Source organism: Zalophus californianus, chromosome 15 (genome assembly GCF_009762305.2).
Source record: "Zalophus californianus isolate mZalCal1 chromosome 15, mZalCal1.pri.v2, whole genome shotgun sequence".
Lineage (NCBI taxonomy): Eukaryota > Metazoa > Chordata > Mammalia > Carnivora > Otariidae > Zalophus > Zalophus californianus.
Genome location: NC_045609.1, coordinates 3899100 through 3923424, shown reverse-complemented (window position 1 = coordinate 3923424; position 24325 = coordinate 3899100). Strand labels below are relative to the sequence as shown.

At 37.4% G+C, this 24325-nt stretch overlaps 1 protein-coding gene across 1 annotated transcript in view; it reads right to left on the bottom strand.

Moving 5' to 3' along the window:
• Positions 1-351: 351 nt before the first annotated feature.
• Positions 352-24325, bottom strand: part of PCDH15 (protocadherin related 15) — a 1343394-nt gene continuing 1319420 nt past the window's right edge. Inside the window, exons 34-37 of the mRNA XM_035724230.1 lie at positions 23519-23671; positions 21342-21347; positions 2737-2845; positions 352-1902 (exon numbers count right to left, since the gene is read on the bottom strand). Of these exons, the coding sequence (XP_035580123.1) occupies positions 1060-1902; positions 2737-2845; positions 21342-21347; positions 23519-23671 (1111 nt within the window). The 3' untranslated portion in view covers positions 352-1059. The remainder of the gene's footprint in view (positions 1903-2736; positions 2846-21341; positions 21348-23518; positions 23672-24325) is intronic.

The following is a 24325-nucleotide window of genomic DNA, read 5'->3' as shown; positions in this document are numbered from 1 at the left end:
AAGTTCAATTGAAGGGAACACACAGTATTAGTATATTCTGTTCATTCTAATGCTTCCTTTTCCCAAATTTTAAAGATTTTTTTAACCCACATTCTAATTGCTAATATAATAGCCACAATTTTTGTATCCTTTGAAGTATCCTTTGAAGTATCCCGGTCTTCTGGATCATTTTATTTAAATATATGTGAACTTGAAAGAATCTTCCCATCCTGAATAATTGATTCAGTAATACACAAAAATGAAAATGAATGATTGTAAACTTTCCTCTAGTAGGCAACTGCAACACAATGGACATGTCTACAAATTTATTTTTCTTTGACCAATCCACATGAGAAATGGCAAAGAGCAAAGGTTAACTAATACTAGGTTACTCTCAAAATAGTATCACATTTTTAGAATATGTGAACTACCAATGTGTTGGACTAAGCCATGCTTTTGATTTCCAGATATATATCTCAAATTTACTACGTTTACTTACCCAGAAAGAAGTTTTGTAAAAATTCAATTTTTTTTCTAAATCCACTTTAACTCATAGCCACAATGGAAAAGAAATGGTAAAAACTTAACTGAAATGAATTATCTCCTAATACAAACCCATTTGAACATGTTCGTGATATTTTTTATAATCCTTTTGCCAGTTGAAATGTATATATAGGCAAAATTGTTGCCGGTTTTATCCCAAGGATTTATTGTCTACGGATGAAATAAAAACAGCCCCATGTAGTCCTAAAATCCATTCCACCGGGCAGGGCCTCACTGGTAATGCATAATGCCATAGTGGATTCACAGAAACTCCACTAGGAGATAGTAACTATTGATGCATGGTTTATCTTGGGAATGGCTAATAGAGGAAGATGAGTCCGTCTGACCCTAGTGCACTCTGATGTACAAGTCTACTTGTAGCGCTTGTATGTTCCCTTTTCGGGCATGCCTCTAATCCTAGGTCAGCTAGAGGTCACGATCATGTTCCTCCCTTGGCTTGTCATTGCAGAAGGCACACAGAAAGCACGGCACACAAGAGCACTCGCCACAGCAAACTCCCACCTCCTGGGCCCTGGCTCAGAGTGCTGTGTTGTCGCCCTCGGAGCCGGATCCCGGGGGCTGCTCCCGGGGTGCTTTCTTGCTGGTCGCCTGCTCGGGCACCTGGAAGCCCCACGGCCCTCCGGACTGGCTCTCGCTGCTGCTGACACTTTGGCCCGGCTCAGAGTCCTCCTCACTGTCCCCACCTGCCCCCACCGATGCTGACTCCACACTGCCTTCCTCCTCCTCTTCGGGGACCTCAAGGCCTGCGGGCTCCTCCTCAGGGCCCAGCTCGCTCTCCTCTCCTGCTTCCTCCACCCTGGGCTCTTCCTCCAGCTCCTCAGGGGGCTCCTCTTTTCTCCCTTTGACCTCCTTGACCTCTTGACCAACGGGCCGCCTTCGGGCCAGAAAGATGTTTTTCCGGACCTTCTCCTCTTCTGACTCTGCGGACTCTGACTCTTCTGAAGACTCAGGAGTCGAGCTCTCTTCCTGCTCAGAAGGCGTCTCTGACTCTTCTTCAGTGGTCTCTGACTCGCTGAACTCGGATTCTTCCTCGCTGTACTCAGTGTAGTCACTGGACGACTCCTCCTCTGACTCCACTGTGCTTTCTGTGGCTTCATCTTGGTCCAGAGTGAGTTTCAGATAATCTTTATCAGCCTCCTCAAGGCGTCTCTGCCATTCTTCCCCCTCAAGTTCGGTGAGGCCCCTTCGGTCAGCAAGCCCTCTAACTTTCTTGAAAATCATCGGGAAGATCCTGGCTCTCTTCCACGTTGTGTACGTGGGCACGGCTGGCGGTGGCTTCTCAATGGTGACCACTACTTCTTCCTCCTCACTAGGCTCTCTAACTTGGACTTTTGGTTTTCTAATTTTCTTTGTCTCTTCCTGAAAATCACGAAAATGCAATTGAACCGTCAGCAGGGGGATGGTTGTGATGTGACCTTGTCCCACACAGGTCAAGAAGGGTTATAAGGGTTATAACTAGGTTCAGAGAATAAGCACCAAGTTCTCCGTGGTTCATCCCCACTGCATACAGATGGAAAATGATCATGAAAATGTATTTTATTTTGGCTGGTACTTTTTAATGAGGTTTTCCAATTTTTTTTTCTCATTCAGAGTTTATTTTACATCTTAGATCAAAGGAGAAAGAAGTAATTATCACCTCTCCTCTCTCCCTCCCTACACTTTAATAGTTTCATGTGTTTTCTTTAACAAAATTGTAAATAATCAGGAGATTATGATAGTCAAATATCACATGAACTATTCAGATAAACTATTTTCTTACTTTTGAGCAGGGTAAAGCTACAGTGACATTTATTTTGTTTTTTGTTTTGGATAAGTGTTCCAAGTAATACAGGCAAAGTATATAAATGAGTCATGTTAATTAAAAGATGCATAACAGAATTCCATTAAACGTATTGGTGGTGATATTTTACTTCTGATAACTACTTTTCCATGATTTTTAGGTATGCCCCACATCGTTTGGCAAAAGAGTTTTTATATATTTGATTATAATGTTAACTTTATCATGGCTTTATTCTAGGCATTTGACATTCTATAGAAGGAAATAAACTTGCACAATTTCCTTCTATACACAAGGCAATGAAATGGTCTGTGTTATTAAATTTCTACAGAAAAAATAGTAAGTGAATAGGGTTTCTGATTTTTGAAATTTTTTGCAGCCCGCTATTCAAAAAGGGTTAAACATCACGGCATTACCTCTTCCTCCTCATACTCCTCCTCGGCTTCACCAACTACCTCACCATACTCCTCTGGTCCAGCCGGTGGTAACAGACGGCGACGGCTTCCATATTGAGGCATCTCATACCTGAAACAAACTCACAGCGTTCAACATGTTTCCATGGGATCCTGGTAACCATGACTAAGCTCTGTTTTCTTCTTTGTCCTCATCATTCAGTCAACAGATACATTATATAGCACCTATTGTGCTCCTTGTCAACTAGTTACAAAACCGTAGAGTAAGAACTACAACCTGATGGCCAGTGGTTTTTGCCATGACAGTATCCTAGAATAATAGTAAAAAGAGGTTATTTCAGATTTAAGTTTTGGGAGAGACTGGTGTTTAGAGAAGAGCATATCATTCCTTAATTAGTTGAAGAATTTAGAACAGGAAATAGGTTCTTTGTAAACTACATAGCTTATTCGGGACATAACATCTCTATCTTTACAGTGAAGATCTCTTCCAACATGGTCTGGAATGGTGTATACATTCTTCTTTTGAAATACTTATGTTTTTTTTCTTAATTTCTCTTGGGCAAATCTTGAGGCTGACTAGTTAGATAAAATGTTAAACATCTCATATGCCAGAAATGGTGAATTCAGGAATTGAGCAAATATGTTTGACTTCTATTTCTCATAGAAATAATTTTGAATCATTTTACTGCATCATTAGAGTTGTAGTCAATATCAACATAGAACCAGAACTGAATATAGAAAAATGGATAAAACTTGATTGAAACTAAAAGTAGATATATAATTCCTTTTCAAAGATGAAGTGACATGTATAAAAAAACTGATACTGGATTAAAAAAAATCTGAAGATGTACCCATGCTCATAACTGTAATAATCTTGTCCATATTCCTGGCCAGCATCAATTCCAGACTCCATGGATAACTCCTGTTGTTCAGAAAGAGAAATTGCACTTGAAAATAGATTCTTACCACATTTTAGATCGAACGAATTCAGATTTATTGCCAGACCTAGAATCCCATGACTCTCAGAACGCTCCTGCCAAAAAACTTTAATTACATATGTTAGTCAAACATAATAAAAACTTCTTTTTATCTGATATGAAATAAAGTTATGTCATTAGAAAGAACTGGGGAGGTTAAAAAAAGGTACGGTTTTTCTAATTTAAAGTAACTTATCAGTAGACGCTTCATACTTCACTCTATTTTAACTTGTATTAATAGACTTTAGCCTTGAAGGAAATGATAAAGTTACCTTCCTGATTAACAGTTTCATAGCATCCTGAGCACGTCTATACATTACATTTATGAAAGAATCTCCTCATAATCATTTATACATTAAATGACATTAATGTGTGATACCTCTCAAGGATGTTTACATTTTAAAACATACTGCTCACTCTGTATTTAATTATTTAAAAAGGGCACAAGCCCTTTCAAGGTTTCTCCTATAGAAAGATGTTTTTCCTAACATATACACAAACTGCAAAAGTTAACCAAATGAACTGTGCAATGAAGTAAGAAAAGGGAGGGAGGCGAAAAAGTACCCACAGGAAAATAGTGGGTATTTATCCCTAAGGTCATTTATTATTTTGTTGGTCCAGATCTAGTAATAAAAGTCAGGGGGGAAAAAGTCATTAAAAATTGGAATTCACAGCCTTCATGGTGGATATTAATTGCCCAAATTCTAATCAGAAAATGTGATTAAAAATCTGGATTGGGGTTTCTCTCCAAAAATAACAAGATGGCAACACCGGGCTCCATTTCTGTGCCATGAATTTAGGTTCTGGCCCTGCTCGTGGTAGTGATCACGTTCTTGCAGTTGTCCTCTTGCCTTTTACACCCTACCCAGTGCCACAGTCGGCTCTCCCATGTGCGCCTCTCTTGCATCTAGTAACCGCCATTCCCTGGATGCTTCTTCAGGTCGCTACTCTGCAGTGACTTTGCAGCTTACAAATAGTTCGGCAAAGGTGTTCAATTTCATGTTAACACTCCTTCAGTTTACCCACCAGAATGGCTATAACAAACAAATAGAAGTTTTAGCAGGGACACGGAGCAACTGGACCTCTCAGACACTTTTGGAGACATTATAAATTCACCAAATCCAGTGGTAAATTTTTAGCAATAATACAAAAGTCAAATATATGCATATCCTTTCACAAAAATTCAATATAGATCCATTTATATGCTACACATGTGTACAGTTGGGCACCAAAATACATCATTTGTAACAGCCAAAAACTGGAACCAAGCCACAAGCCCATGAAATACACACTACTGCATCACCCAATAACAAAAATGACTCTCCCAAACAGAACGACGAGCAAAAGTCAGGCGCAAATAGAACATATCCTATAGAATCTTATTTACATAAACTTTGAGAACAGACACATTGATGTATGTCTTAGAAGCCAGGTGAAATGTTTTCAATCAGTGGTAAAGCATACCTTGGATAACCCGCATTGGCTCCAAGACAAACAGAAACTAAAAGGATTGGCAATCACCAAACCAGCCCTACAAGAAATCTTGAAAGGGGTCCTCTTAGCAAAGAGAGAGCCTAAAAGTAGCATAGACCAGAAAGGAACAGAGACAATAAACAGTTAACAGTCACCTTACACGCAGTACGATGGCACTAAATTCATATCTTTCAATAGTTACCCTGAATGTAGATGGACTAAATGCCCCAATCAAAAGACATGACCCATCCATATGCTGTCTGCAAGACACTCTTTTTAGGCCCAAAGACACCTCCAAATTGAAAGGGGGGGGGGATAATGGACACCAAAATCCTTATATCAGACAAATTAGATTTTAAACCAAAGACTATAATAAGAGATGAGGAAGGACACTATATCATACTTAAAGGTCTATCCAATAAGAAGATCTAACAATTGTAAATATCTATGCCCCTAACATGGGAACAGCCAATGATATAAGGCAATTAATAACAAAAGCAAAGAAACACATTGACAACAATAATAGTGGGGGACTTTAACACCCCCCTCACTGAAATGGACAGATCCTCTAACCAAAAGATCAACAAGGAAATAAAGACTTTAAATGACACACTCGACCAAATGGCCTTCACAGATACATTCCCAAAGCAACAGAATACACATTCTTCTCTAGTGCCCATGGAACATTCTCCAGACTAGATCACATCCTAGGTCACGAATCAGGTCTCAACCGGTACCAAAAGATTGGGATCATTCCCTGCATATTTTCAGACCACAATGCTTTGAAACCAGAACCCAATCACAAGAGGACAGTTGGAAGGAACTCAAATACATGGAGGCTAAAGAGCATCCTACTGAAGAATGAATGGGTCAACGAGGAAATTAAAGAATTAAAACATCCATGAAAACATAGCTGTTCTAACTCTTTGCGATGCAGCAAAGGCAGTCCTAAGAGGAAAATATATAACAATACAAGCCTTTCCCAAGAAACAAGAAAGGTCTCAAATACACAACCTAACCCTCCACCTAAAGGAGCTGGAGAGAGAACAGCAAATAAAGCCTAAACCCAGCAGGAGAAGAGAAATAATAGAGATCAGAGCAGAAATCAATGAAATAGAAACCAAAAGAACGGTAGAACAGATCAATGAAACCAGGAGCTGGTTCTTTGAAAGAATTAACAAGATTGATAAACCCCTGGCCAGAATTCTCAAAGAGAAAAATGACCCAAATCAACAAAATCATGAATGAAAGAGATCACAACCAACATCAAAGAAATACAATTATAAGAACATTATGAGCAACTAAATGCCAACAAATTAGACAATCTGGAACACATGGATGCATTCCTAGAGACATATAAACTACCAAAACTGAACCAGGAAGAAACAACACCTGAACAGACCCATAACCAGCAAGGAAACTGAAGCAGTCCTCAAAAATCTCCCAACAAACAAGAACCCAGGGCCAGATGGCTTCCCTGGGGAATTCTTCCAAACAGTTAAAGAAGAATTAATACCTATTCTTCTGAAACTGTTCCAAAAAATGGAAATAGAAGGAAAACTTCCACACTTTTTATGAGGCCAGCATTACCCTGATCCCCAAACCAGACAAAGAATGCACCAAAAAGGAGAATTAAGGACCAATATCCCTCCCTGATGAACATGGACGCCAAAATTCTCACCCAAATACTAGCCAATAGGATCCAGCGGTACATTAAAAGGGTTATTCACCACGACCAAGTGGGATTGATTCCTGGGCTGCAAGTTTGGTCCAACATCCGCAAATCAATCAATGTGATACAATACATTAATAAAGGAACGAGAACGCTATGATCCTCTCGATAGATGCAGAAAAGGCATTTCAGAAAGTACAGCATCCTTTCTTAATTTAAACTCTTCAGAGTGTAGGCATAGAGGGAACATAGCTCAATATCACAAAAGCCATCTATGAAAAGCCCACAGCGAATATCATTTTCAATGGGGAAAAACTGAGAGCTTTTCCCCTAAGGTCAGGAACATGGCAGGGACGTCCACTATCACCATTGCTGTTCAACATAGTACTAAAAGTCCTAGCCTCAGCCATTGGACAACAAAAAGAAATAAAAGGCATCTGAATCAGCAAAGAAAAAGTCCACTCTCACTCTTTGCAGATGATATGATACTTTATGTGGAAAACCCAAAAGACTCCACCCCAAAACTGCTAGAACTCATACAGGAATTCAGTAAAGTGGCAGGATATAAAATCAATACACAGAAATCAGTGGAATTTCTATACACCAATGAGACAGAAGAAAGAGAAATTAAGGATTAGTTGATCCCATTTACAACTGCGCCAAAATCCTTCAGATACCTAGTTATAATTCTAACCAAAGAGGCAAAGGATCTGTACTCAGAAAACTAGAGAACACTCATGAAAGAAATTGAGGAAGACACAAACGGAAAAAAATGTTCCATGCCCATGGATTGGAAAAACAAGTATTGTGAATATGTCTATGCTACCTAGAACAATCTTGAATGCGTATTCAATGCAATCCCTATCAAAATACCATGAACTTTTTTCACAAAAATGGAACAAATAATCCTAAAATTTGTATGGAACCAGAAAAGACCCCGAATAGCCAGAGGAATGTTGAAAAAGAAAAGCAGAGCTGGCGGCATCACAATTCCGGACTTCCAGCTCTATTACAAAGCTGTCATCATCAAGACAGTATGGTACTGGCACAAAAACAGACACATAGATCAATGGAACAGAGTTGAGAACCCAGAAATGGACTCCCAACTCTATGGTCAACTCATTTTCGACAAAGCAGGAAAGAATGTCCAATGGAAAAAAGTCTATTCAACAAACGATGTTGGGAAAATTGGACAGCCACATGCAGAAGAATGAAACTGGACCATTTCCTTACACCACACACAAAAACAGACTCAAAATGGATGAAAGACCTAAATGTGAGACAGGATTCCATCAAAATCCTAGAGGAGAACAAAGGCAGCAACCTCTTTGACCTCAGTCGCAGCAACTTCTTCCTAGAAACGTCGCCAAAGGCAAGGGAAGCAAGGGCAAAAATGAACTATTGGGATTTCATCAAGATAAAAAGCTTCTGCCCAGCAAAGGAAACAGTCAACAAAACCAAAAGACAACCGACAAAATGGGAGAGGATATTTGCAAATGACATTTCAGATAAAGGGCTGATATCCAAATATATAAAGAACTTATCAAACTTAACACTCAAAAAACAAATAATCCAAGAAATGTGCAGAAGACATGAACAGACATTTCTGCAAAGACGACATCCAGATGGCCAACAGACACATGAAAAAATGCTCATCAGTCATCATCAGGGAAATATAAATCAAAACCACAATTACATATCACCTCTCACCTGTCAGAATGGTTAAAACTAACAACTTGGGAAACGACAGATGTTGGCGGGGATGCGGAGAAAGGGGGACCCTCCTACACTGTTGGTGGGAATGCAAGCTGGTGCAGCCACTCTGGAAAACGGTATGGAGGTTCCTCAAAAAGTTGAAAGTAGCGTTACCCTACGACCCAGCACTGGCACTACTGGTGCATTTACCCCAAAGATTAAAATGTAGCAATCTGAAGGGTACCTGTACCCTAATGTTTATAGCAGAAATGTCCCCAATAGCCAAACTATGGAAAGACCTCAGATGTCCGTCAACAGATGAATGGATAAAGAAGATGTGGTCAATTAGACAGACGAACAGAATATTATGTAGTCATCACAAAAATGAAATCTTGCCATTTGCAACGACATGGATGGAACTAGAGGGTATTATGCTAAGCGAATAAAGTCAATCAGAGAAAGACAACTATCACATGATCTTTCTGATATGTGAAATCTGAGAAACAAAGCAGAGGATCATAAGGGAAGAGAGGAAAAAATGAAACAAGAAAAAACCAGAGAGAGAGAGACAAACCATAAGAGACTCCTAAACTCAGAAAACAAACTGAGGGTTGCTGGAGGGGAGGTGGGTGGGAGGGATGGGGTGGCTGCGTCATGGACATTGGGGAGGGTATGTGTTGTGGTGAGCTCTGTGTATTGTGTAAGACTGTTGAATCACAAACCTGTACCCCTGAAACAAATAATACATTATATGTTAATAATACAAAAATAAAAGAATGTCAATTAAAAAAGGCGTAGAAGAAACAAAAAAAATAATCACAAAAATCTCATTGGCTAAGATATTGCTACTGTGCAGTAAAGGTCTACATTTAGACAGAAGAAAGTCCTGCCATTTGTGACAGCCTGGGTGGAACGTGAGGGTGTTATATTAAGTAAAACCAGACACAGGAGACAAATACTGGATGGTATCAATTATATGTGGAATACAAACAAAATGTAAAACTCACAGAAATGGAGATTAGAAAAGTGGTTGTGAGGGGCTGGGAGTGAGGAAAGTAGGGAGAGGTTGGTAAAATGGTATGCATCTTAATTATAAGATGAGAAAGTTCTGAGGATTGAATGTGTAACATGGTGACTGCAGTTGATACCGCTGAATGGGTAACTGAGATCTGTTAAGTAAAAAAAAGGAGGAACTTAACCATTCTCACCAAACAGGAAATCACCACAATGTATACTGTAAATATCATACAATTTTGTCAATTATACTTCAACAAAGCTGAAACTTTGAAATATATATGTATTATTTTAATATATATTAAGTATTTATATATATATATATGTATATGTATATTCCATTAAACTACTTATCTTAGGGCAAGCAGCAGCAGCCGGGTGAGTGGTCAGGGAAAGGAGAAATAATATCTGAGTGCCAACATGGAGAGGCTTCTGGAGAACTAGTAGGGAGAGTGCACTTTGTAAAAATTGATCTAGCTGTGCATAATGACCTGTATACTTTTATGTCTGTGGGTCTATTTCAACAAAAAGTGTTCATTCCAGAAAGGGGGGTGGGAAATGAGGTCAACAGAGAGCAATAAGAATTGGGACAAAGTTTAGTCTAGATTTGTTATTCAAACTATGTTAACATATATATTTTTTCTTTTCTTACTGGTGAACTTAGATTTTTGAGGCATCTAAAATCAAATGTGATTATATTGGTTTAAATGAAGCAAATTGGTATCAGAACTAAAACTTTGAAACTGCTTGATGAATGCATGCTTAATCTAATATATACAGAGACTGAGAAAAGACCACAAAATGGTTCTGAATTTTAATCCTGAATGGCCATCAATGGAAGAATGGATAAAGAAAATGCAGTACATAAATACAGTGGAATATCATTCAGACTGAAAAAGGAAGGAAGTTGCTGCCATATGCAACAACATGGATGACCTTGAGAACATTATGCTAAGTGAAATAAAGCAGTCAGAGAAGGACAAATGCTGCACGATTCCATTGTACAAGGTATCTGAAAGAGTCTCCTAGAAGCAGAAAGTAGAATGATGTTGCTGGGGGGTGGGGAGAAGGGGAAATGGGCGCTGCTTTCAACTGGCATAAAGTTGCAATTAAGCAGGTTGGAAAAGTTCTGAAGATCTGTACAACACTGTGTTACTATAGTTAACCACACTATTATGCACTTAAAATTTGTTAAGAGGGAAGATCTCTAATTTTTGTTCTACAACAATTAAAAAAGATTTTTAAGTTGAATCTTAATAACTTTTAGCAATAATGAAAAACAAATATCTATGGAAGTATAATGCAACTGAGTGGATTTCAGATTTTAAGACTTAGAATCATTTTTCTTTACACACAATTTTTTTTTTTTTTCCTACAGGGAGAATAAAGCTGAGCTTTTGGTAGTTACGATATATATCTGGTGTCAGATGACTTTAAAAATATTACAGAAGGACAGAAGCAACTGGGAAGAAATTCAGGAAACTTAATCCTTCATTCAATCGGTCACTCTGTGGTCTGAGCTCGGTAGGAAGAGACGCAGGATGGTAGAAGGGAATAATCTGAAGGGTCCCTCTTAGATTCTTCTACCATCCATTACTGAAGGCTAGAACATCAATTAGTCAGAAAAAGATAAATAAATCAATGGAGGAAGCACATGGTAACCATTAAGATTCCCCTGCTGCTCCATTCAGTCCCTGTTGCCACACATTTCTGCTAACCCCACAGAGAAGCCAGGATTTTTTTATTATTACTATGTTCAGTTAGCCAACGTATAGAACATTAGTTTTTGATGTAGTGTTCACTGTAAGCCAGGATTAATTTAGTATCTGACAAAGAATAAACATGTATGCTAATGCAAACAACAGCAAAAAAGTGACTACCAGTTACAGAATTTCTTCCTACCACGCTCCAGTTGCTGTGGTAGGAGCTTATACACTAAATATGACTGCCAAGATTTTATAGAAGATGAAAATGCTACTCGAGAGGGTGCATATCTTGACCAAAGTCTTGCATCCAGGAATTGGCATTTGGATTTTAAGTCCAACTTATCTGATTCAATAGTCTATGGAGATGCCTTCACAGAAATTTTCGCTAAAACTTTATAAAAGCTGAATATTCCTGCCCATCAACCTCCAAATTTTGGAGAGTAAATTCTAATCACAAAATGCCTCTCTCTAATAAAGATTCTGTTGTGTTTTTTTTTAAAAGAATACAACAAATAATTTTTAAGTGGAACTTATAAAATACTAAATCTGCCAAAATAGACATTTAAAATTAACGTTTTTTGAAGTTAGCATATGAGCATAAGTATGAATTATACGCATTATATAATTCTGAGTATCTTTTCCTCGTTGCAGAAGAAAATGTCATAGGCACTTTGAAGTAGACACGTGCCCAAGGCTGTATATTTCCGATCCCATGATTAAAGACTATTTATCACAACCCAGTTTCTGCCTTGCCTTATTTCAGTGTCGACACCAGCTTTCTTTCCTCAAACACTGCCTATTCCAAAGCTCATCTCAGGAATGGTTCTGATGAATCTAGATCCACTAATTCAAGTGACTGATCTGGTTCATAATTTGTCTCATTCAATGATAGCTTGCTTTCAATAGGAGCAAAGGTCTTATTTGTCTAACTCCTAGAGAATGAAGCTAAAAATTTGGAATTTCAGCCCCCCGCAAGCAAGAGAGAAGTGATTTGCTTGCTTACTTATGTCTTTGTTTCCACTTTAAACCACCCCTTCTCTGTCTTATAAAATCATGCCATGTGATTACACTCTGGTGTGTGTAGGATGGGCCTTAACGTTACATAAAATATTGTGGTGACTCAGTGAGGTCGAAAAGAAAAAGAAAATTGATACCTCTGGTTTAAGAAGAGAAGGCCTCAGGAGTTGCTGTTGCTGCCAAAGGAAATTAAAATAGAAAAAGGTTTAGAAAATAATTCCGGTGGAAAAGGGAGATCATGATTGAAAAGAGAGAAAAAAAAGGCCACAGCTTAAAACTGGTTACCTTGGGATTATGAGTTATTATTCCTGTGATAGCCACCAATATTTTGACTATTGATGTTGGAATGTGAAATAAAGAATTAGTTTGCATTTCATCATGGTTTTAATTAACATCTAAGTTAATCACCTTTAATAAATGAAAACCTATAAGTAACTTTTTGTTCAAACTTTTTTGTGTAAAAAGTTATTTACAATTTTAAAAGCACTTCAAGTGCCACAGGATCCTTTTGAACAAACTTAACCCTGTTTTAAATTGCCCCTCTTTTTTTCTCCCCAATCACATTAAATGTAATCAGGTTCATTATTGAGAAGGGTAGAGCACATAACATAATGATATAGTCGTAATATACTCATCATATTTAAGAAATGCTCCCCATTTTTCTTTTTACCAAAACCTGGGTTGCTTTTAGTCAAGCATTGAGCATGCTTTTGGAAGTTCTTCTGTGATCGGGGAAATTGTCCTTCCTTGGATTTTGCAGGGATCACTCCTTACTGCGTCTCAGCCTCCCCCAGACTCAAAGGAAACACGTCTCTATTGGTTTGTTTCCTGATAATTTATCCTTTAAACACATGGGAACAAGAGACACAGTTCAAGTTTTGGTTTATCCACTCTTTGAGGGAATGCTTACACAAATCTTACATGGGAATGACACTGGCAATGTGGGCAGAGAAATTCCGGGAGACCATTCCAGTGGCGAACCAGCCGTTGGAAACGGCCAGGAGAACAGCCATGTGACTGAAGGGAGGCTCGATTTTCCATGACGCGGCTGTGAGTGACTTTGTCTAGTTAAGGCATTCATCTAAAGGAGCAGGAAGTTGAAGGTAGAGATAGTCTGATCCAATCTGTTAGCTATGATACCTGTCCCTGAAAACCAGTTATTCTTAAATGCATTCATCTGGATTTCCAAATACATTAGGACTTGTTCATTCTGAACTAGTGGCCAGTCAGGTCGTGAGCTCATTTCACTGTCTTGACTGGGAAGCTGTCTGCTCAACTCAGCGAGGTTCTTGTCACCTCACTGACGGCGCCACTTTCAGGATAGCTGGGCCAAATCCCACCGGCTAGATTGTCCACCATCTTCTCCACAGACCCAAGAGTCACACGAACACGATGGAGAAGCCAGAGATATCTCATAGTCTGACTCTTGAAAACTCTTTACGGTCTGAAGCTCTCCTGTGTTAGGAAGGAGCTTTGGACTCTGGTAAAAGGGACACAAGTCCCAGGTTGCTAAAGTAAGTTTCTAGCCTTAGAAAAATAAATTTGGGTGAATGTCACAATACTGAGTAATAGCAATTCAGGAAACAATACATTTAACCTTGGAAAGGGGAGCATTTGATATTTGTTCACCCACTTAAAACCCCAGAACAAACCAGCAACAGGTATAAAAGACAATAAGTAGCAGAGCATACTTACAAGTTTTACTGAAATAAAGGAAAATACCCTACCTATGAAAGAATGAAAATCAGTCCTGCCTATAAAGCAAATATTTTCCTAGTAAGCTTTATATAACACCATAAAGCCCTTACCTCTGATGCATAACCTCTCCTGCAAGGCAGAAACAAAGAAATCAGTATTAAACAACTTAGAGTTTCAGATTAAATAAAATTATAGATAAGGGCTTTTTTTTTTTAATCTGAAAAAAATGAGAAGGTAATTTTTACTAGAAACTGTCTTAGTGAGAAATACATTTTGTGGCAGTTTATCAGGACAGGGGGATCAAGGTTTCATGCCTACATTACTAAAACAATTATCAGCCCAGACTTTTCATGCCCTATCAACAGCACACCTTACACAATCTATTTTATCTCAGTGGTGTATAACACACTTTGACTCTCTTATTAACAACTGGATTAAAAATATTCTATATCATCTCTAACCTAGACAAGTCTTAATACATATAAGAAACTCATTTGGGGAAAAGATATGTTTTATACATGAAGAGCATATCGATACAGATAAAAATGACCTTGATGACTAGAATATATTCTTCCAAACGTCTGTAAGATGTTTTTTTGTCTGTTTGCATCAATTTATTCTAAAAATAATGAATGCAGAATACTGACTAGCTTTTAAGGGTCAATGACATTCTGAGACATAAGAGCTGAATACTTTCATTTTCATTTCATATTCAATATTACCATACAGATTTATAAAGTTCAGGAACCACAAGTTGGGGGAAACGTTCCACTGTACTTGAGAGGGGGGGAAATATATATATATACACACACACACACACACACACACACACACACACACACACACAAAGGCTTTCAGTGTTGAATGTCATTAATTATAAAGATTTTTTTGTCTATTATTTACAGTTGACCTAAAGTACTGTACGTATTGTATGCTGTTATGAACCAAGTATACAAAGCTAGTAACTGCTATGTAGAAGCATATACATAACTTTAAAGTCCAACAAAACAATCTCTGTAGAGAATTTCTTTAAAATATTATAAGGCCTTGACAAAATAAGTCTACTTATCTGAACAAATCTTAAGTGCTTAAGGCATTGCTGATTGAAATGGTTGGTCATAATGCTAGTGTAATGCTTACTTAATCCTATTGGCAATTCATTATTTGAAATGGTTCTTTAATGAGTTTTGCTTCTATGGTTCTGCCAATAGTTAATGAGAATGATAATCATTCTAAAGCATTTAGAAGTTTCCTCAATTTGTATCTTTCAGAGAATAGATAGATAGTGACAGCTCATACTCTGGTTTTGAGAATCCAGTCACATAGGTGATATAAAGTATCCAACCAAAGCTGGACTTTATTCCCCAGGATATTTAAGCTGACTTTTTTCATTAGGAGCCTTTTCCCTACATGTAGAAAATAAAGTATCAAGAGATGAGCTACACTGTTTTCAGTTAACAAAGTTAACTTTTAGTTAACAAATAACTTTTTGTTATCTTTCATGTGGTTATTTGTACTGTTTGTCCCAGCTCAAAGGCAGAATGTGACTTGGAAAAAGCACACAACAGAATCACTGTGTATCACTGTAGGCTTTCAATTAACACGATTTCCTGTTCATCCTTCTAAGACCAGTCATATAATATTGATGCATTTTTATGTAGATTATATCCACTGTGTATTAGTTATTCACTTCACACCTTTTTTATGCGTTAAGCATACTTTTAACAATAAGGAAAATGTATGGTGACCTACTTCTGTCTTTTATAAAGGTATCTAATAATTTCTTACACACTAATTAGCACATAATGAATGGAGAAGAAAAAAAATGGTGTTCTTTCTCTGGAGGTTGGTTGTCAGGTTGTGGGGGCTCAGGGACTGAGAAGAGGAATAATATTTTGGCCCGTGTACTCAGAGAATTATTTATAGGTCTTGTGCAGAAGACGTTCTAACTGACTTTTGTGATGAAGTCAGAGATCTCTAAACAGAATGAGTAAGTAAAAAACTAGATTAAATATAAAACATGGGAATGGATGTTTCATTTGAAAAGCCTAAGATACTAGTAAAACAGACTAAGTAAATTTTATTTAAAAAAATGTTGTAGAAAATGTTATAAATTCAGTAAGGCCGTAGATACCTACATAAAATTGGTATTTGGAGTTCTTATATTTCTTTGTAATTATTTAGAGAATACATTATCAAGGAATTTCTTTCACATATCCAATAAGTCGATACAAAATAGTTTTTAAAAACACACAGTCATATCAAAGGCTTACACACTCATGAATAATACCTTGTCAGAGTCCGCCAAATAGCACAAGTTCTCATGCATATGACCGGCTGCCAACAAAAACTCCAACTGAAGTGTTTCAGTGAAAGAGAGAAAAAAATCATGTTCAAGAACCCCAAGAAGAAAATTCCTCTTGATTTGGATGAAAAGAATCTGAATCAGAGGAGCCATTAGATTTATAGCTTTTTTTAAAAGTCTGATATTATTAATTAGGGATGACAGACCAAATACTTGAAGAAATGTCACATAATGTAAGAGCTGAACAAAACCTTTGGAATGATGCATTATAGGGCCCTGAGCCTATATTAATATACTTACAGTGGAAATGATCAAGCAAGACTTTTGCCTATATTTTGAAATTGTGCTTTGTTTTCCTGTGTAGACTTTTATCTTCTACAATATTAAAACTGCAGAATAAATCAAATAATTACACTTGTATTCAAAGTGGGGAATTACAAATAAAATTTATTCCATGTGTTATATGGGAAAACTGTGTAATTACTTGCTGGTCAAGTGCAGCTTTCATTAAAAAGATAGCACTTAGCTGAGCTGATGCCTTTAAGACTTTGCCGAACTGAGTTCTGAGAACAACTACAACATAAAATTTCTTTCTGAAGTATACATTTTTATCCTATTTGCCTAATACAAAGAATAAAGGCTTATATAAAACTGATGACAGTTCGCTAGATATATTCCTTCTTGATTTCTATTTAATGTGTTTATATTTTATTTGTACAACTAAATTTGGATGATTTATCCAGAGTAATGAGAGGTAACTATTCGGGGCACCTGGGTCGCTCAGTCGGTTGAGCCGCTGCCTCGGCTCAGGTCATGATCTCAGGGTCCTGGGATCGAGCCCCATAGTCAGGCTCCCTGCTCAGCAGGAAGCCTGCTTCTCCCTCTCCTCTCTATCTCTTGCTATCTCTCACTATCTCTTGCTGTCTCTGTCTCTCCCTCTCAGATAAGTAAATATAATCTCTAAAAAAAAAGGTAACTAGAAATGAAGCTAATACACTTTTCTAAAATTTTGACAAACATAATTGATAAACAATAAATTTTTTTTTAATTTTCATCAAATAGTAACTAAATTCATACTAGATAAACCTTTGTAGACATTTATTGAAACTTATTTTGATGAAACTGATTAGAATTTCTTTATTAAACTATTAAACTGGAGAAAAATATTTTCTTTGAAGGAGAATCTTCTGATAAAATTATAATTATGAGATGATACCACATTATGAGATGATATCAAAATGTGGACAAGCAAAACTGAAGACCACTTTAAACATCTGTGGGAAAAATGAAATGTCTTACAAAAGCCAACAAGATTTATTTTCATCATAAAGAAGGGAAGAAAAAGCATAATGAGAAAGAAACAGAGTAAGAGCATAATTGAAAAAGTAAAAGATTTTTCAAATGTATAAGCATACTAGTAAGATAAAAGCAAGCCAGAGTAAAGAATATTCTTGTAGGAAAACAGATGACTACATCTTACAGCACCTGGGATTTATTTTGGAATACCATAATATCTGTCAAATCCTACATTTCTAGATACATAACATTTTTACTTTGGTAGTGTTTAAACTTACCAAATACACGGTCTTCAAGGAAAGAACAGAACCTATGATATCATTTTTTTTTTAGATTATTTTAACAGTTTGCTTCTTTTTTTCCTGAAGCACTCAATAAAACTATGATCAGAAAGTAAACGTAGGCATTACTGCATTAACATGCTAACAAGCCACTGGTTTAAGCGAACTTTCTTGCCCACATATTCCCATTGAAAAATAGATTGAAATTACTTACTTTTTAAATAAATGCAGACAAACAATGCTACTTCGTAGTTAAGAAAATTAAGGTAAATCTATAATATGAGTTAGAAAAGAGGTTAATAATCTTTAAAAGTAAAAAAAAAATGAGGAGAAAAACAGCATTGCACTGAGTTTAGGGTAAAAGAACGGAATCTTCTTTAAATGTTCAAATTTGCCTCCTCTCGAAGATTTTGGTCAAGAGAAGAGTTGTCCAGTTAAAACAGGAAAAGCATTACAGTGAGGTAGACTGACTGTGAGGTGGGTTCTCAATGCCCTCGACAATACTGTGCAAATTGCCCTGGTCGTGTTCAGTGACTTCCACACTTTCTGTCTCCGGAGGGCAACTAGTTTCAAGTCTTGAGTTGTGTGTTGCTGGAAAGCTTTTTTCGATCTGACTGTACATGTTAGCTACCGACTTTTCAAGGTCGGCTAGGTTTTTAATATGCTTGAGGATGCCCTTTGGTTCTCTCTGGGGATCTGCACGACACACTGTTGCGGATGCTGGTAGCTGTGGGACAGAGGACTCGATTTCCTCGGCGGGTGTCACACTGACAGTGCGCTTAACAACGGGTACACAGACACGCTTAGTGGACGGAGCCCAAGTTGGAGGAGACAGAGGAGAAGGAAGAGAGGGGGATGGGGGAGGGAGGGAGGTGAGGGAAGGTAGAAGAGGTGAAGGAGAAGAACAGGGAGGAGAAGGGGGGGTGGAAAGTGGAAAAAGTGGAGGAGGGGGAGGAGGGAGGGAGATACTCGGCGGTTTGCGAAGGATTTCGACAATGTTCCTTCTCGTTTCGACTGTCAACATACATGTGGGTGTCTCTCTCCTAAAGACTGGGGAGTTTAAAATGCAGGGCACTGAAGGAGAAAGTTCCAAGGAACAGTCAGCAGGAGAAAGGATGATGTCCGGTTGGGACTGGAGCTCCACAGTTCTTGAAACAGTCGGCAAAGTGGAGGGGGAGGGCTGAGGTGAAGGAGAGCAGCAGGAGGAGTCTGAGGACAGAGACTCCAAGGGCTCTGCTCCACGTGTGAGCCGTGGTTCAGCTTGCCTTGTTTCTCCTCTCTTGGCAACATTCGGATCTCCAGCTGGAGGCAGGGGATTACTGCTACCTCTTTCGTTTGGAAGGGTCCCCGTAGTTTCCTCTCCACCTTCCTGCCCGAGGCTCGGCCATTGCGTCAGCTCTATGGTTTCTGGTCCCCTGGGAAGGTCCCACACTGGTCTCAGAGGGAAGCCGACTGGCTGATTCCACATCCTCTGAAACATTTCTCTTGGGCCCCTCAGGGACTTACTCCGCGCTTGTGTTTTGGGTAAAAATGAGTCTATAAAATCCGTTCTTAGTAAAACGTCTGAATTTGTTGGTCTTGGATCTAGAGTTTCCTTGTAAAGAGTACTGTGGATACTTATGGTGTCCTCATCAGACGTCAGTGTGTATTTTCTTGCCGACTTGGGCTGGTTGTTCTTAAGGGATCCATCTACATGAGCCTGCTTGTGAGTCTCAATAGTGCTGGAAGAAGAAAAGGGCATCACAGTGTGGGGACTTTTCCTGTCTTCCAAGACTGACTTATTTCCCCTGCTTTGTTGGAAATGGTAGAGAAGGAAAAGACTTGAAAGAAAAGAAGATAATGAAATGTAAGGAAACAGGTCGTGACATAGCTTTCATGAGAAAGATGTCTTTATGGTTCTCATTATGACTTCAAAATATAAAAGGCCAAATAACACTAATCTACGGAAGCCAGACATTACTTTCATGTCCCTGTTCTCAGAAAGGCAGGGCAAGAAAAGCTTGAGAGCTGTGAGTAGCATGAGAAATTTTCATTTTTTTTTCTTTAGAAAAATGCTTCAATCTGTAGACTGATTTTTTTTTTCCAGTTAGATACAGCAAAGTATCCATGACCACACATAACAGTTCCTTTATGTAGAAATCATGATTCTCCAAATTGCAAACCAGCATTTTGGCTAATGGTTTCATATCCTTTGCTTTGGTTGAGGGTGCTCAGAGCTGTCTGTTCGGGGAAAAGGATCCTTAGCTGTATCTGATTCAGTACACATTATCTCTCCTCTCAGTCATTCTGTCCCGGAGTTAAAAGTACTCTCCTATCTGAGATAAAGCTTAGAAGAGAATACAGAAAGGAATTCTCTATTTCCTAGATTAGAGAATTAAAGTCTCCAAGGACAGGTGGGAGAATTTTTCTCATAGAGTTCAGTTCAAAATCACAGTGGAGAAATTGGAGTTATGCTAGAATCTGGACAGAGATTATTCCCTTCCATTTCAATTTTAAGCTGAATCCATTTTAAAATGCTATAAACAGTACAAATAAGAAGAGGGGCTATTGGTATGGATTTTGAATATGATCTGCATCAAATTTTGGTCAAGACCGACTTTAATGAGAAGACTTATGTTCAAATCACAGTTTTGATATCCCTGGAAGAGTTGCTCATACACTGACACAAAGTTACGGTGGCTGAGGGTGATAAATAAAATCAACCAAGTGAAAGGACGTAAGCAAGTGTCTGTAATGAAAGCATCGGGACCTTTCTCCCAGCAAGGCTGGCTGGTTTTCAGTAGGCTCTCCTCAGATTTTGCTCTCAAGCTCAGAGTAACATTTTCTTGATTATTGTTTACTATTTACCCACACAGCAGGAATGAAATAAAAGGAAATACTGTGAATAAAAATTGCGTGGCCACAGTGAAAAAGAAGAATGACAGGTGAGGCAATAAAATGCTATCTAAAGCCCAAGTTGTTACTGTGTCATTTCACAAAGATACAAACTACAAAGGGAGAATTCTCACAAGTGGCCTTGGGCTATCAGGCCCACCTGGATAATTGGGGAAGCACAGACAATTTGGATTAAGCAGACATCCAACCCTTCTCCTGATCTTGCAAAGTCTTTTTTTTTTTTTTTTTAATAAATGGACCTGACACATTATTTGGCAATTTTTTAAAAACAGATTTGTTCTTCGTTTAATTTTTCTTGGAAAGAACTATCTATATAATGGGACCGCATCACTTTTGATTGAGAGACATCTTGAAATACTTTTAATAAATTAAAAGCAAGAATTTTGATACGCTTCTTGGGAGGCACAGGTTTTCAAGACACCAAAAGGGAATGAGGTATGGAAGGTAGAACTTTCTTTTTAAAAGGCCAATGACTCCATGGTAAAAGATGAAGGTTACTATATTTAGAATAAAACTTAATCTATTCTCTTGCATCTTTTTCCCCTAATGCCTCGTATTAGAATGATATTATTTACTTACTTATGCCTATGTATCCACAGGTGGAAAAGAGAAAACATGCGACAGAAAAAAAAAAAAAAAAAAGAAGAAGAGTTTGAACTATACTTAATTTGAGGTTGATTATGAAAATACTAACAGGAACTTGATTTAAACATTTGATAGGTATATCCAGAAAAGAAAATGCATGTTTTTATATTTCCTTTGTATTTACTCGAAAGAATGATATGTAATAACATTTTAGACAAAACCATATGGCATTTCTTTGGTTGTCTCATCACATAAAGTAGCTAGCTGTCCATTTCCTATACCTGGGTAAAATTCACCTTCAATACACATGGTTGATTTCAATCCCAAAACAGATATTTTAAATGAGATTCTGAGAATTGTTTCTATGTCCCGATTGAAAATTTAGTCCACACTGATTTATAAAGAAGGTATACATACTGTTTGGAACAAAGTGAATATATAAGTACTGTGATGACTATTACAGAGCAACTGATGAATCTGTATGATGTTATTAATTAGATCATCAAGATTTTTTTCAAAAAGAACCTTTGATTTTTTTTTTCTTTTAAATTTGATAATAAGTCATTTGGAGCTAATATACTTTATAGTAATATATGGTTAGAATCCCGGTATAAAGTTTTTAAAAAGATAGGTTAAACATTTGTTAAAGATAATTTAAATGTGCAGAACTCAAAATACTTCATTAAATACATATTATAATTGTAAAATTCTCTAAGTCTACCACAATTTTTCAAATAAAAGTAGTCCTTAAGTGTTGGTCTTTGAAAATGGTCACCATCAAACTATATTGATTCCAGATGATGTTACAGTATATCTACTTTTGTTAAGTAAAAATGAATATAGGTCACTCACTAATTTCAGATAAAACAGAACTTTACACGTAAGTCTTTTTTAGTTTCTGAGTATTTTTTTTGCTGGAGAGGGGTGGTCAATATAGAGAGAAACAAATCATATTGGCTCAATTCCTACATTCACCAGTAATTCAAAAAGAGACCATCGTTTTCAACTCATTAAAAAAATTTAAAAACTATACTTAAAGCATGCATCTGTATCATATTATTTTAGAAATAAAATGCCAAGCACTAAAGGGTGAAACATTAAATTCAACTTTAGCATTAAGATACACAACATAAAAATCAGTTTAAAAATTTTTAAAACTTAACATCACCTTGTATAATAGTATTAATATGGCAAATAATATTGATACATGTGGTTAAAACCAGTTTTTCCATTAAAAGGTAAATTTCATAATTTTTGAGGCTTGCTTTGTTCCTACTAGTAAATGCTACAAATGTAACACAGGCCAATGTGTTTTAGTCCCTCAGCTCCACCAAATTCCAGTTGATAAAAGGTATCTTGGATTTAATTCAGCCATATTCAAAGTTTTATAACATCCTTGGTTTTTGTGCATGTCATGTCCAAAAATAGTTACTCTTGAATTTTTAAAACACAGGCAAGTTAAATAAACCCGAAAGGAATCAGGTTATGACGGTAGCATCATTATGGGAATATCTGTGAAGTCTTTTCACAATAATTTAAACGTTTTTCAAATGTGGATGATTTGATAATGCTTAGAGGTTCTAAATATTGTGGGAGAAATACTATCACTGCAGTCTCTTTTGAGAGGAATATAATGAAAAGCGTATTCTTTAAGTGGTTGGATATTTAATATTTAATTCTTCATTTAGGTTTCAGATTTTCATTCAGATTTTAATTGCTCTATCTTATGATATCCTAAGATAGTATCTTTAAAAAGTCTATGATTGAAACCATAACATCAGTTTCAAACTACCAAATAGGAGTTGGCTTTTGATACCAAATCAGGAATTACTATTTTATGATTATGCTTTATTTTTCCTCATTTCCTATGAGAAAAAAAATTTTCAGAATGTATTTTTGATTTTGGAGAAAAAAATATTAGATTAAATAGGCTATTCAAGCTAGACATCTGCACGTTTTCTTTTACTCAGTTTTTAATGTTTTTGGTTTGCTTATATTTTGATTATTTTTCAATTCAACTTTCCTTAGGTTCTCAACAATTTTTTTTTTTAATAAAAAAAATGTCGTAATTCAAGTCACCTGCATTTCCGCATCAGGTTGAAATGAAACACTCACCCCCCAGCATCCATCACACCCACCTGTCTGTCAGGGCTGCTGCAAGGCCTACTTACATGGTGCTGTCCCCCAGCTCCTCGTACAGGTGCGCCCCGGGGGGAGGCGGGGGCGGCGGGGGGGCGGCCACGGGTGCTGGTGCGGGCGCCGCGGGCTTGGCGGCAGGTAAGGCCGACTGGATTCGAGCCGTCTTGGTGCACTCAGCTTGGCGGCTTGGGTAAGGCAAGGATGTTTTGGAAAACTCATTTTAGAAATCATGTATGTATCAGTTAGCATACAAACCCACTAAAAACATCAGGAACGCAAATACTCGAACTTACAAACTGATGGAATTATAAAAGCATCCCCACCGAATGTCTTTCTTTCTCCTATATTCTCTTCCCCTTCAGTTCTTTAAAATATTTACCCATGAATAATGCGTAGAATTCAGTAGAAATATATGCAGGTTAAGTGAAATAGTAATAGTAAAGCTGGGGGCAAGCTATCTGTAAAAATGTGATTAATAATTGGTGGTTATTCAGTGGATCTCATAATTCGAGGCAATGCTGAAGATGCATAATGTTCAAGATACATAATTTTTCTTTATCATTCATCATCTGTTTAAAGAAGAGTTGTTTTATTTAAAATGATTTGAAACATTTTTTGACATTCGTTGAAAGAGGCTGTGTAGTTTACAGAGGGTCTCTCTCCTGAAGAGGAGGGAGGTGGCTAGCTTTGGTTTCCTTTGGATACCTAGGGACACCCAGATTCTGTCCTTGGAGCTTTGCAGCCCTTTCTGAATGTCCTGGACACCAACGGTTCGTTCCTTCCTGAAAACCAAGAGCTCAAAGTGTGGAAGCTATTAGAGCAAACTGCCTTTTTTCACA